The 14,299-nt window shown below is 38.6% G+C and overlaps 1 protein-coding gene across 6 annotated transcripts in view; it reads left to right on the top strand.

Moving 5' to 3' along the window:
- KATNA1 (katanin catalytic subunit A1) overlaps positions 1-14,299 on the top strand; it is a 38,555-nt gene that overhangs the window by 23,369 nt on the left and 887 nt on the right. For 5 of the 6 annotated variants that reach the window (XM_064598212.1, XM_045865725.2, XM_045865727.3 and 2 more), the window contains 7 exons: positions 287-467; positions 6,301-6,422; positions 7,681-7,786; positions 8,856-9,014; positions 12,088-12,214; positions 12,734-12,868; positions 13,372-13,498. In XM_064598212.1, the coding sequence (XP_064454282.1) occupies positions 287-467; positions 6,301-6,422; positions 7,681-7,786; positions 8,856-9,014; positions 12,088-12,214; positions 12,734-12,868; positions 13,372-13,498 (957 nt within the window). The remainder of the gene's footprint in view (positions 1-286; positions 468-6,300; positions 6,423-7,680; positions 7,787-8,855; positions 9,015-12,087; positions 12,215-12,733; positions 12,869-13,371; positions 13,499-14,299) is intronic. The other variant, XM_064598213.1, reaches the window with a different exon arrangement.

Here is a 14,299-nt window from a genome sequence, read left to right as displayed (position 1 = left end):
GTACACCAGTGATTTCTTCTCAAAAGAGAGGTGATGATCACTTGCCTTCTATTATTCCTACCATATAACCGTACTGCAGTCCATTCTTCTCGTTAAATCACCACAGACCGCTGTGTCAGATATAAACAGCAGATCTTAGATTTCAGTGACTTGTTCGTTCAGTGCTATCTTGTGTTCCGTTATTGCCTCTTTAGTTCATAGACTCTAACTTACACATGATATGTGTACGTCTGTTTTTGGACCACCTCCAGTTCATTATGATTTTCATGATCTTGTGTCTAATTAGACCCTCACCGGGACCTAGAAAACGCCAGTCTCCTCAGTACAGTGACCCTAAGCCACACGGTAACCGTCCAAGTACAACCGTCAGAGTTCACCGTTCTTCTGCACACAATCTTCACAACGACAGAGGGAAAGCTGTTCGTTGTCGGGAAAAGAAAGAACAGAGTAAAGGAAGAGAGGAAAAGGTAAATGTTACTGGTTTTCATAAATGAAATATTTATTAACCATAAAAATGAAGACTGTATAAATTTTAATAATTTTTAGTCATTGAAATGACCTTAGAACCTTAGATTCCACCTAGACTGGGATTTTTCCCACTCACTATTAAACAGATATTTTGGAGTATTTTTTGTATCTTTATATCTTGAAATAATTCCAGACTTGCAGACAGGTTGCAAGAACAGTATAAATTTACCCAGTTTTACCAATTATTAATATTTTGCCCCTTTTGCTTTATCTTCTACTTTCTATATACATTTTTTTCCTGCAGCATTGAGAGTAAATTGTAGATATCATGCCCTTTTACCCTTAAATACTTTAGAGTGTATTTCCTAGGTACTTGGACATTCTTTTACATAAACACAATACAGTTGTCAAAAGCCATACATTTTACAGTGATACAGTGTTGTATCAATCCATAGACCCTCATAAAATTCAGCTAGTTATCCCAGTGCTGACATACGTAGCTCATTGTGCCCCCATGCCAGGACGCAGTAGGGAAGTATACATTACATTTGGTTGTCATGTTTCTTTCATCTCTCTAATGTGAAAACTTTCTCAGCCTTTCTCTTTTTTGGTCTTTGGTATTTTTGAAGAGTACAGGCCAGTTGTTTTGTAGAATGCCTCTCAGTTTGGGCTTTTCTGATGTTTCCTTGTGATTAGATTAAGGGTATGCATTTTGGGCAGGAATACCATGGAAGGGAAGTCTTGTTCTTCACAGTGTATAAGAAGACACAGGATGTTTATTGGTTCTGTGACTTGTGATAAATTGGAGTGCTTCGTTAGGGTGGTGTCTGCCTGGGCTTTCCACTATAAAGTTACTCTTTCTCCCTTTATATTAATTTGGGGGGAGATACCTTGAGACTGTAAATATCCTATTTCTCATCAAAATTTTATCTACTTGTTTTAGCATTCAGTGATGCTTGCCTAAATCAGTTATTCCTGGGGCAGTTAAAAAATCATGATTTTCTTTTTTTTTTTTTTTAAAGATTTTATTTATTTATTTGAGACAGAGAGAATGAGAGAGAGCATGAGAGGGAAGAGGGTCAGAGGGAGAAGCAGACTCCCTGCTGTGCAGGGAGCCCGATGCGGGACTCAATCCAGGGACTCCAGGATCATGACCTGAGCCGAAGGCAGTCGCTCAACCAACTGAGCCACCCAGGCGCCCCTAAAAAATCATGATTTTCTAATGCTATTATTTCTTCTACATTAATTGGCATCCTGCTGTAAGGAAAAACTTCATCTCTTTCTCTTTATTTAATGTTATCAGTATGGAGTCATGGATTCTTATTTGATTCAGTGAATTATAATCTGTTGCTATCTTTTTGATGCTTAAATTGTTTAAGATTTGAAGGGGTGACCTTTGAAACTAGATCACTATGTCTTTTTTGACATGTACTCATCATTCTCTGAGTACCTCCTCGTTTTCTGGCACAGTAGCAATCAACAAATCAGTTGTCCAAGAGATTTTAAATTAATATGATCTTGCTGGTAAGGCAGGAAAATACAAAGCTTTTCAAAAATATAGCATGACGATTAAGAGCATGGGCTTTAGATACAGGTAGACTTGCATTGAAGCACCAACTCTGCTCTGTGTTACCATAAGCCGTTTGGTCTTCCAAAGTTTTATTTCCTCATATATAGAATTATTTTAACACCTGTCTCCTAGAGTTTTCGTAGGATAAGTGCAATAATCTTTTCTGGCCCCCAACACATACTTCGTGAGTGTTAGCTGTTACTATTTCCCACACATTCCAGGTAACTGAGATTTTACTGTATTTACTGTTGCTTAAATAGTTTTATTATTGCATTTTTTCAAAAGTTTAATGAGATATTTCAGATGTTGGCGACTACATTCAAAATGGTCCTTAATGGATACAGTGCAAAAGTAGAAATATTGGGTTAAAATCAAGACAAAAATAAATCCCTTAAAAGGAAACTCACTTAAGAAAAAAGTTCTTGTTTATCAGTGAAAGTATTTTAGCCTTCAGTTTTAAAACGTATTGTGTTTCCACCACTCTTTGGTTCTCTATTGTTTCAAGAAAGAGTAAGAGAAGAAAGTATACTAAATAAACATAAGATTAGCTGCAATAAGAGAGGAGGTCTTATCTGTGTCTCTGCTTAGTGTAGACTGCTTAATTGCTAAAATCCTCAGGACTTTGAGTGAGGGGTATAGGACAGCCGGAGAACAAATGTATAAAATAGGTTTTCTCCCCGAGTCAGCTAGTGTGTCTTGAAAATATGTACCCATTGTTGAGAAATTGTACTTGGGGAGACCAGATTAATATATTTCAGGTAATTATAGAATAATTAGATGCTTAACAGTGGTAGTAACTGATGACTAGAAAGAACAGAATTCTTTTTTTTTCCTCTTTTTTTATGTTATGTTAATCACCATACATTACATCATTAGTTTTAGATGTAGTGTTCCATGATTCATTGTTTGTGCATAACACCCAGTGCTCCATGCAGACGTGCCCTCTTTAATACCCATCACCAAGCCAACCCATCTCCCCACTCCCTTCCCCTCTAGAACCCTCAGTTTGTTTTCAGAGTCCATAGTCTCTCATGGTTCATCTCCCCCTCTGATTTACCCCCCTTCATTTTTCCTTTCCTACTATCTTCTTCTTTTTTTAACATATAATGTATTATTTGTTTCAGAGGTACAGGTCTGTGATTCATCGGTCTTACACAATTCACAGCGCTCACCATAGCACATGTCCTCCCCAATGTCTATCACCCAGCCACCCCAGCCCTCCCACCCCCCCCCCCCCCACTCCAGCAACTCTGTTTCCTGAGATTAAGGATTTGGATTTTGGGTTTATAATGTTGCCAGCTTTTACAATAACTGGTTTTAAACCTGGGTATTTATCTCCTGGGTAATTGGTTCATCTTTAACATTATTTTGAGCACAAGAAGGAGGCTGTGTTCTTTTTAGCCCTTCTCCTGCTGTTTCACCTACTAGTAGTTGTTAGCATTTTTACTCAGAGCAGGTTATTGAGTCAATATGTGCTTCAAAGAAATTGTACTATTTCAGCTAATTACATAAAATCCTATCAAAAACGTCAACACTTGAAATTCCATAGCTCCCTTTGGCTGACCTATTATGTTTCTCCTTTCTGCCTAGCTTAAATTCATTTTGCTTTGTCTACAGACATCCCTTCAGCACTGTGTTCTGTGGGAGGAAAGAAAACAACTAGAAAGTGCTTTTCTATCTGTGTCTTCCTAGGCTCACAGTGTGAGTTCCCACTAATCAGGGACAGTGTCTTCTTTCTACCCCCGCAGCTGCTAGCACAGAATGGGTTCTTGGTAAATATTTGTGAATGAATAACATTTGCATAAATACTTAAAGATAACCATCTCTTTCTTTCTTTCCTTCCTTCCTTCCTGCTTTTCTTTTCTTTTTTCTTTTCTTTCTTAAAGTTTACTTATTTGACAGAGAGCACAAGTAGGCAAAGCGGCAGGCAGAGGGAGAGGAAGGGAAGCAGGCTCCTTGCTGAGCAGGGAGTCCCACGCGGGGCTCGATCCCAGGACCCTGGGATCATGACCCAAGCTGGAGGCAGATGCTTAACCAACTGAGCCACCCAGCTGCTCCTTATTTATTTTTTTAAAGTTTTTGGTTTTTTTTTTTAAATATTTTATTTATTTATTTGACAGAGAGAGAGACAGCAAGAGAGGGAACACAAGCAGGGGGAGTGGGAGAGGGAAAAGGCTTCCCACTAAGCAGGGAGCCCAATGTGGGGCTTGATTCCAGGTCCCTGGGATCGTGACCCGAGCCAAAGGCAGACGCTTAACCGACTGAGCCACCCAGGCGCCTCTGTAGGTCATTCTTGACATTAATAATAGGTGTTGTCTGTTTTTTTCATTTTCAGTGTTGCTAGAGGTTTGTCATTTTCATTCACGTTTTCAAGGAACTAGTTCTTTGTTTTATTGTTTACCGACTGAGCCACCCAGGCACCCCTTATTTATTTATTTTTTTAAAGTTGTGGGTTTTTTTGTTTTTTTGTTTTTAGGTAATGTCTACACCCAACATGGGGCTTGAACTCATGACCCTGAGATCAAGAGTCTCATGCTCTTCTGTCTGAGCCAGCCAGGTGCCCCAACCTTCTCCTAAAGGCTGCACAATACCTTCCTTGAATTTTTTATGTTCGCATTGGATAGTGAATATGTATATTGTAAGACAGACGCTTTTTTGACCATCTAGTTTAAGACTTTGAATATATAAATATTGGTTAAGCATAGATGTTAATATCTACTTTAGATAGCACCACTGACAAATCATGTATGGGCAAAACAATGTTAATGAGACAGGGTAAGAATTCTAGTACAAGACCAAGTAAATGACTGTTTACCTTAATTAATGCAGAGCTTCATAAATTTTCTTGCCTTATAAAATTCATGAGTGTCTGTATGTTTTCACAGCACCTCAAGGACCAAAAGAATACCCATCCATTGGTGAAGAAGTTAGGTTCAGACAACTTTGCTGTGTCCTAACAGCGCATGTTGGGCACTGCTCAGTTTCTCAGACTTTGGAGGCAGAGTGGATATTTCACTCTGATTCCTCTTTCACCTTGATTTTTCCCACTATTTCTTTTATCACAGAAACTGCCAGAAACCCAGCTTCACAAAAATGTGGCATTATTGAAAGGAATGTAGCAGGGTTTTTTGTTTTGTTTTGTTTTTTTTAAACATTTTATTTATTTATTTGACAGAGAGAGACACAGCGAGAGAGGGAACAGCAGGGGGAATGGGAGAGGGAGAAGCAGGCTTCCCGCTGAACAGGGAGCCCGATGTGGGGCTCGATCCCAGGACCCTGGGATCATGACCTAAGCTGAAGGCAGACGCTTAATGACTGAGCCACCCAGACGCCCAGGAATGTAGCAGTTTTAATGTAGAAACGGAACTACCTGGAGCTGGTAATTCACCCAGTGTTCAACAGATAATGCTGGGTTTCACTAAAAAATGTAAAATACCCTGCAGTGCTCTGTCAGTTTGCCGTCGTATCCTGGAGTACTTTAGTACAGGGCTTTGGAACTGTGGTCCTAAAGGTTGCCGTCACAGAGGGTGGGAGGGAATTGCACCAGGGAACTGAGAAGTCTCTTTTGCAGTGGGGTGGGAACAGTGAAAAAAGGAAAATTTTAGGAGCATTGATGAGGGCTGGGTAGGTAGTTAAGAGTGAGCCGTAGATGGGACGCCTGGGTGGCTCAGTCGGTTAAGCGTCTGACTCTTGGTTTTGGCTCAGGTTGCAACCTCGGGGTTGTGAGATGGAGCCCTGCATGGGACTCTGTGCTCAGCGTCGAGTTTGCTTGAGATTCTTTGCCTTTCCCTCTGCTCTTCCCTCAACTCAACGTGCGCTCTCTCACTCTCGCTCTCAAATAAATTAACTAAATCTTTAAAAAACAAAAAAAGTGAGCTGTAATCTTAGCTACATAAACCATCTGTCTTTAACCTTATCTCCTCTAAAGTTTTGAGATAAATGCCACACATATCTGATATTCACCAGTAACCACAGTTCATCTCAGTGTTGATTTTTTTGATTCTCACCAATTCGTATGCATAATATTTTTGTTTTTCTTTAACACTTTTGTCATACTTTTTATGTAAAATTAAAAGTTGAATATGAAACTGTAATAACTCATTCTGATGTTGGTATAGAACAGTGACTTTAATAGTCTTTGACTCTCTCATTACTTGTACTATTATATTAGCTCTTCTAAAAATATCACTGGAGTCCAGTCTGTGTTTCTGAGTATAATCTTTGAGTCAATCAGAAGCTCTTGTGTTTTTCTCCCGATGTAGAACAAATCACCTGCTGCAGTTACCGACCCAGAGACAAGTAAATTTGATAGTACTGGATATGATAAGGACTTAGTAGAAGCTTTGGAAAGAGATATAATTTCTCAGAATCCCAATGTTCGATGGTAAGTTATATCATAACAAGATAATTGGGTGTTGATAATGCTTTTAGGAAAAGCAAAGGGAACCATTACTTTTTCAGTAAATGCACTGAAGATCAGTCCTTGGAGATGGAACGAGAGTGCATGCAATGTGAACCCAGGACTTGGTTCAGGCTCTACCAAATTTTTGTCTGAGCTTTTTATTTAATAAAGTAACAAATGATACATAAGTTTCTATTAAATAAAAAAAATCTAAAGATCACAGAAATTTCATCTTCTTTTGGGGACATCCTCTAATGGTGAAATGGCAGGGATTCTTACACATGTGCATTGTTTGCTTTTGGTTTTTGTTCTTATGTAAGCTCTGTGCTTGAAGTGGGGCTTGAACTCACAACCCCAACCAAGATCAGGAGTTGCAATGCTCTGTTGACTGATGAGCCAATCAGGTGCCCCATTGTTGCTTGTTATCTATAGTTTGTCCCATGGATGTTGCTTGTATTTTCTGACTTTGAGCAGTGATTCTCAACTTGACTTATTATATCTAATCGAAGAACTGTAATTATCACTCTGAATTCTAAAAGCTCCCTTTCAAAAAAAAATTAAAAAAATAAGAGGCCCCCTTTCTCACAAAGTTAGGTACATTCTGTTAAATATTTTTCATTAAAATCTTAACGATTTTTAGGTATGCTTTTGGGGATATTTTAAAAATATTTTTTGGTATTTGGTACTTACACAGTGAACATATATTTTCATGAAAATGCCACATATGCCAGTAATAGTAATAGCAGTAAGAGTTTTCTAGTGGTTGGTGATGACTTCATAGTAGTCTCTATGATACTCTATCCTTGGTGTCTACCTCTTAATAGGGTTGGGGGCAAAGCAGCAATACTGTAGCCTTGTCTCTGCTTTATGCCCTTTTTTGTACTTTTTTTTTTTTTTTAATGGGCTCATTGTTTTTAAATCATGGAGTTTATGGGATGAGCATCACAGGGGCAGGAATTTAAAATGAGACGGCATGATAAATACTTGGGTGCCTATAGACCAGTGGTCTCATTCACCAAGTTGGAAATCATTATTGCCAAGAATTGAAGATTCCGATTGTGCTCCATGTAGACTGGCTGGTGTGGCAGGCCTCATCACAGTGTGCTGGCTCACCGCGCCCAGGCAGGGGCTTCGCAGTCTGGTGGCAGTGTAAGCCATGCTGCTTTTGGTTTGTAAGGATGACTGCATACAGTTAAATATGTCATCTGAGAGGGTACTGATGAAATATCTCCTCTTTCAGGGATGATATTGCTGACTTAGTAGAAGCTAAAAAGTTGCTTAAGGAAGCTGTGGTGTTACCAATGTGGATGCCAGAATTCTTTAAGGGCATTAGGAGACCATGGAAAGTAAGTTTATTGTTGTTAATGGTGTTGTCAAAGTGAATGGCAAGTACATTGCTATAGAAAACCAGTATTTATCTTACTCAGGGGAGTGAGAGGATAGAATTAGGTAAGGAAAATTTTATTTTATTTTATTTTATTTTTATTTTATTTTAAGGAAAATTTTAAATTAAAAAATATGTTACTCCAAATTTTATTTAGACCAAAAGCTTATTGCAAGGTTCCCAGAATAAGAAATAGGTATAGTGTGACCTTTGGAAAGTTGATTTAGAATGAGCTCGTATTTGCAAATAAGAACAAGTTGCCTAATGCAGAACTTCTCCATTTGGTGTATCTGCTACAGAACTTGTATCCTCTACTTCTTGCAGTTGTCCTTAAGAAATTGAGACCTGTCTGCATTAAATGGGTACTTTTTAAAAAAGTCGTGAGCTGATCTGAAAAGAGACTGAAAGAAACTTTCTTGGATTTAGAAAATGTGCCAATGGCTAACTCTGTACTTATTAAGTGAGAAGCAAGCTACAAAATTCTGGACATTCTTTGAGTAACAAAGTTTGTAACAAAAAAACTAATTTGTTTGACCTAAAGACTAGCAGGAAATATATCCAAATAATATTGGTACCTGTGTTAGGGTATGATTATTATAATGTCAGTGTTATAACATTGATTATATTTTTCTCATTTCTGAGTTCCAAATTTTTAATAATGTGGTTACCTTTTATAATGAAAAAGTAATTTGGTGATAAAGTATCCTTTTGTTTATTTTTTATTTATCTTAATATTATATGTTAGTTGAAAATTAATTCTTAGTAATGGAATTCTTGTGAATTAGAACAGTGGCAGGTAAATCTTTCACTTATGGGGCGCCTGGGTGGCTCAGTTGGGCGACTGCCTTCAGCTCAGGTCATGATCCTGGAGTCCCGGGATCGAGTCCCGCATCGGGCTCCCTGCTCAGCGAGGAGCTGCTTCTCCCTCTAACCCTCCCCCTGTCATGTACTCTCTCTCACTCTCTCAAATAAATAAATAAATCTTTAAAAAAAAAAAAAATCTTTCACTTATGTTATTCTTTTCCCTACAGGGAGTGTTGATGGTTGGCCCACCTGGCACAGGAAAGACCCTCCTTGCTAAAGCAGTAGCTACGGAATGCAAGACAACATTCTTCAATGTGTCTTCGTCAACTCTGACTTCCAAATACAGAGGGGAGTCTGAGAAGCTTGTTCGTCTTCTGTTCGAAATGGTGAATGTTTGAGACCACTCTGATGATGCTCTACCTCTAAGCAGGGAGGAAGTGAGTCGTACTATCTCCAGTGTGTAGAAAAGCTAGGCAGGATGGCACTGCGCCCAGAGTGTGAGTCCCGTGCCCTCGAAGCACATGAGTAGCTGGAGTTTTTCTGTTTCCTTTCCTCTAGAGGAAGAGCCATCTCTCTTGGCTTATGGGCATGCTCACATTATGGGATCATTCCAGGTTAGGATCGTGGGAGTTTGAAATTATTATGTTTTTTAAATCAGTAGCCTTATTTATAATATGGTAAATTCAGTGTTGTGACCGTAATGTGGAACAGTGAAAATCAAGTAGTTACGGAATTGAGATCACCTCCAATCTATTAACTATGCTGAATACCTTGAGTTTAATGATCCAGACTTTGGATTGCTACTCCTTTACTTGTTACTTTGAGTTCCTTTTTTCCTTCTTCAACTCCCACTAATCTGAGTATCAGTAGAAGGAATTCAACAAGTTCGTAGTAAGAGTGTTTGGATTAATTTCAACAGCTTTTTAGACTTCAGACCCTGGTAAGCTTCACTGATTGTTTCAGTCTTGCCTCATTTAAGAAATAGTGTAGTTATATGTATCAGGACAGAGTTATGCTTATTATATGGACAGTGACTTGGCATTCTTAACTCTAAAGACTCCCATCGTGGACAAAACCTTAGATGACCATGTTAATAGATACTAGATCTTACTTCCTAGACTCAGAATAAAACAAAACAAGCAAATGAAAACCCATACAATTTCAGGTTATCCATTTTCATTTTCTGTAAAGGATTCTCCCTGTTTCAATTCCCCTTTTCTCCTTCAAGTTTGATAATTCATATGGCAGGATGCAAATTCGAACAGGTTCTTAATAGTTGATCAGTAGTTTATACTGCAGTAGGGGAATCTAGTGGAGAACCTCTTAAGTGAGTTTGGAAAATTAGTTTGCCCTTTGCTTCAGGGAGAAAGAATTCTATTGCCAGGATTCCAGAATATCTAGGCTTTTTAAAGATGTAAGGTAAATAGAATGAATGGCTAAGTATGGAGTCTTTAGGGTCAGGTCACCCGGCTTCAGATCCCACATCTCTTGTCACTTTCTTAGCTGGCTAACTGTGGGCATATTTCCTGATCCTCAGGTGCTTTCTCTGTAAGAGGATGAGCGTAATACAGGAGATACCTCTGTAATGTTCGGATGGTGAAACGAGCTAATGCATGTGAATTGCTTACTACAGAGTCTGACTCACAGGGGCTAATAGATATTAGCTGTTCTGTTTCAGAATTATTTGATATATTTTCTAATGGAGAGTTTATATTCAAGAAAAATGACCATTCTGTGCGGGGAAGCCTCTTACAGAGTGCTAATTTACATTATTTTTTATGGTGAGATTTATGAAGGCATATCAAACGGCTTGTTTTTTACCAGCTTCCCTCATGTTAGCCATCTTTAAATATGTGCCTGCTTCTCTGGAGTCTGTGACTTTGAGTTGCCTACTACTGAGTAGGGGCTCAGTCATAGGCCAGTTTGGAACTTCTGCCTTTGGAACTTTTGATTAGGGCTCATATTTAAAACTCAAATTAAAACTGGCTTAATTTTTTTTTTCCTGTTCATCCTATGGACTCTCCCCAGGAGTGAAGTTGTACAGCCTCTCACATCTTGTTTTGGCTGCTCTGTAGATGACTTGCCTCTCCCCGAGGGCCCAGGCCCATTCCCCAGAATCCCTCAAAGCAAACATGTCTCAAGGCCTGTATTTTCTTCTTTTTTTTTTCTTCAAGGGCTGTATTTTAAATAATGCCACTTAAATATAAGTCTGTCCAGGATTTTTCTCATGACATGGTAACAAACACATACCAAAACTTAATGGTATAATTTTTGTTGTATTGTCAAGAATTTTCAAGTATCAGAAACCTAATCAAATGAGTTTAAACCAAAACAATAATATATTGGGTCACGTAAGTAGGAATTTTCAGAAGTTATGTTCCAGCTTTTTAGACCTAACAGGATCTAACAATTCAGATGTTTTGGGGGATGTCTCTTTGACCTTTGCCTCTCTGTTTACCTGTGCGTTGGCTTTGATTTTATGTGGTGGCCACTATAGCCATGAGTGCCTTAACCCTTGTTTTTATTGTCTTTATTGGTAATCCCCAAGAAATTAGCCCTCGTTGGATATTTCATTTAAAAATAATTAACTATAGGGGCGCCTGGGTGACTCAATCAGTTAGGCGTCCGACTCTCCATTTTGGCTCAGGTCATGATCTCAGGGTTGTGAGATTGAGCCCCACACTGGGCTCTGTGCTCAGAGGGGGAGTCTGCTTCTCTACCTCTCTGTCCCCCTCGTCACTCTTGCTCTCTCACTATAAATCTTTAAAAATAAAAAAGATTGGGGCGCCTGAGTGGCTCAGTCGGTTAAGTGTCTGCCTTCGGCTCAGGTCATGATCCCGGGGTCCTGGGATCGAGTCCCGCATCGGGCTCCTTGCTCCGTGGGAAGCCTGCTTCTCCCTCTCCCACTCCCCCTGCTTGTGTTCCCTCTCTGACTGTGTCTCTCTCTGTCAAAAAAATAAATAAAATCTTTAAAAAAAATAAAATAAAAATAAAAAAGATTAACTGTGAACTTCTTTAGTTACTGTATTGTCATTGTCAATGACAATGTCAAATGAACAATGGCAATTTAATAAGATTTCTTAGAAGGAATCTATATGATTTTATTTAAGGTACTGATTCTCTGAAACCAATTTTTTTTCTAGAACTGTAGAACACTTACCAATATCTGTAAATATTTTCCCACCATTGTTGACCTTATTGTTGTAGCATACATGATAATTCTGTATTTATATCACTCACGAATAAACAGATATCACCTGCCATGTAATATTTAAGGCTATGGTAAGTTTCCATTAGAAGCTGTCTTGTAGCTGCTCCAGTTTATCTTTTCCCAATATTAGGACCAGAGAGAGATGTGGTGTGGTAGGCTCCTGGGCTCTTTTCTAATTGCTGTAGATTATTTTTTAAGTGAAATAAAAATGAAATAAAAACCTGGTGTTACATGGTTTCTTTATTTAGGCTCGGTTTTACTCTCCAGCCACCATATTTATCGATGAGATAGATTCCATTTGTAGTCGCAGAGGGACTTCTGAGGAGCACGAAGCAAGCAGAAGGGTGAAAGCCGAGCTGCTGGTTCAAATGGATGGTATGCATGTGTCTGCATTGACTAAGCGCTACTCCTAGGGCTAAGCCACACAGCTCCTGCCAACTAGAGAGGGCTGGCAAGTAGGTCCTGGAGATCGACAGTATACTGGGGACACGGACTGTGGGGACATGCCAGAAATAATGGCTGTTCATAGAGCACTCATGGGCATATGCTCGGATTTCTTATGTTCAGCAATGAAACTGAAATAAATGCAAATAAATTTGCCTTAGGAATATGTATGCTTTTGAAAAATTTTAGAAATTGGTATGTAGTTAAGCTGAGCTGGTCTTTTGAATAAATCTATTTTGAGTCCTATTTTTTTGCATATTAAAATTTACTTTTCTTGGGCCACAAATTCATATATGTACCATTTAGCTTTAGAAGTCCTAGGGAAGCTTAACAATTACACTACTTTGCAATTTAGTGCTAAATATATGATGATCTTTTAAGTAGTTGAGCTTTATTTTCTATACTCTGACTTCCTGTCTTTTTACATTCTCCTCTCCCTTTTTTTTTTAGGTGTTGGAGGTGCTTCTGAAAATGATGACCCTTCCAAAATGGTTATGGTTCTGGCAGCTACTAATTTTCCCTGGGATATTGATGAGGCATTAAGACGACGTCTTGAAAAAAGAATCTATATTCCATTACCATCAGGTTATCTGCATTTGAATCTTGTCTGAAAGCTCATGTTAACTCTTAGGTAGTTTTGCTTAGAGATTTTAAAATTTGGTAGTAATTAACTTTCCTTTAGAGAGACAAATGTAGGATGTCTTTCCTTATATTAACTGATTTGGCTATATCTAGAACCTGAAAGCCTTGGTACCAGAAATTTTTTTTTTTAAGATTATTTATTTATTTGAGACAGAGAGCGAGTGCACAAGCAGGGGGAGAGGGAGAAGCAGACTCCCCGCCAAGCAGGGATCCCGACGCGGGGCTTGATCCCAGGACCGGAGACCATGACCCAAGCTGAAGGCAGACACTCAGCTGACTGAGTCACCTGGTACCAGGAAATTTTAAATTTAGAAGGGCTCTTAAATTTTTAAGCAAATGAGCTCTAAGAATTGGAAAACAACTTCTCATACAAAGTAGACTTGAGAAAAAAATAACAGTATGTTTATGTTGAAGGCTTACATTTTTAAATTTGTTTCCATGATTAGCAAAAGGCAGGGAGGAGCTGTTACGAATAAATCTACGTGAACTGGAATTGGCTGATGATGTTGACCTTGCAAGCATAGCAGAAAATATGGAAGGTTATTCAGGTGCAGACATTACCAATGTGTGCAGGTATGAATTATTTTGAAAGCATAGGGTTTTGTGGGTATAAACTTCTGTTACGAAGTTTTGTGCTGAATTAGTAAGATGGGTGAAGAATAAAGACCCACATGAGAATCTCTAGTCAGCGACACGAGTTTTGGTATGAAGTTTATGTGATAAGGTGCTGGTAAGAACTTGGGTATCTTGCATGTCACTGAACAGTCTGCAGTGCATTTGAAAGCTGCAAGTTCAAGAAGCTAATGTTAGAACAATTGGTAGAATATCGAAAATCAGTAATTGTCTTGGATTAAAAAAATGTTGGGTCTACTTATTCAGTATACTTTTTACTAAGAAATGTGAAATGGATTGGGCATACTCCAGGAGAGTACAATCTCTTTCAGTACAAGTGTCCTAAATATGATAGGAACAGGAGTAAAAAAGAAAAAAGACAGTCTCTAATCCAGTTGATTCAAGTAGGTTTTGTCCTGAGTATTAGTTCATATGTTTATTAGCAAGGTACTCGTTGTAAAGTAAGCATACTACACAGGCTTGTGGGCGTCAGAATGTGTGTGAATGGAAAGCAGCTGCAGGTTGCTGTCCCTCTGCATAAATGGTGCCTGTTATTAAAGATGAAATTTGGTGAAAGGAGAGGTCCTTGAGTGTAAAGTTTCTTCTTTAAAAACAAAAAACACAACCCCCCCCCCAAAAAAAACCCCCAAAAAGACAAAACTAATACAGAGGGGAAAGCTGAAACATGCTAACTTGATCATTTAGTTTTTCCTACACGTGTAGAAAATAGTTTTTCTCTGGTTCTCTCCTGTCTCTCTGATG

This window comes from Mirounga angustirostris, unplaced genomic scaffold (genome assembly GCF_029215605.1).
Source record: "Mirounga angustirostris isolate CCGP_5_RB_7025 unplaced genomic scaffold, mMirAng1.0.hap1 SCAF_8, whole genome shotgun sequence".
NCBI classification, from domain to species: Eukaryota; Metazoa; Chordata; class Mammalia; order Carnivora; family Phocidae; genus Mirounga; species Mirounga angustirostris.
This window is presented reverse-complemented; position numbering and strand designations above follow the sequence as displayed.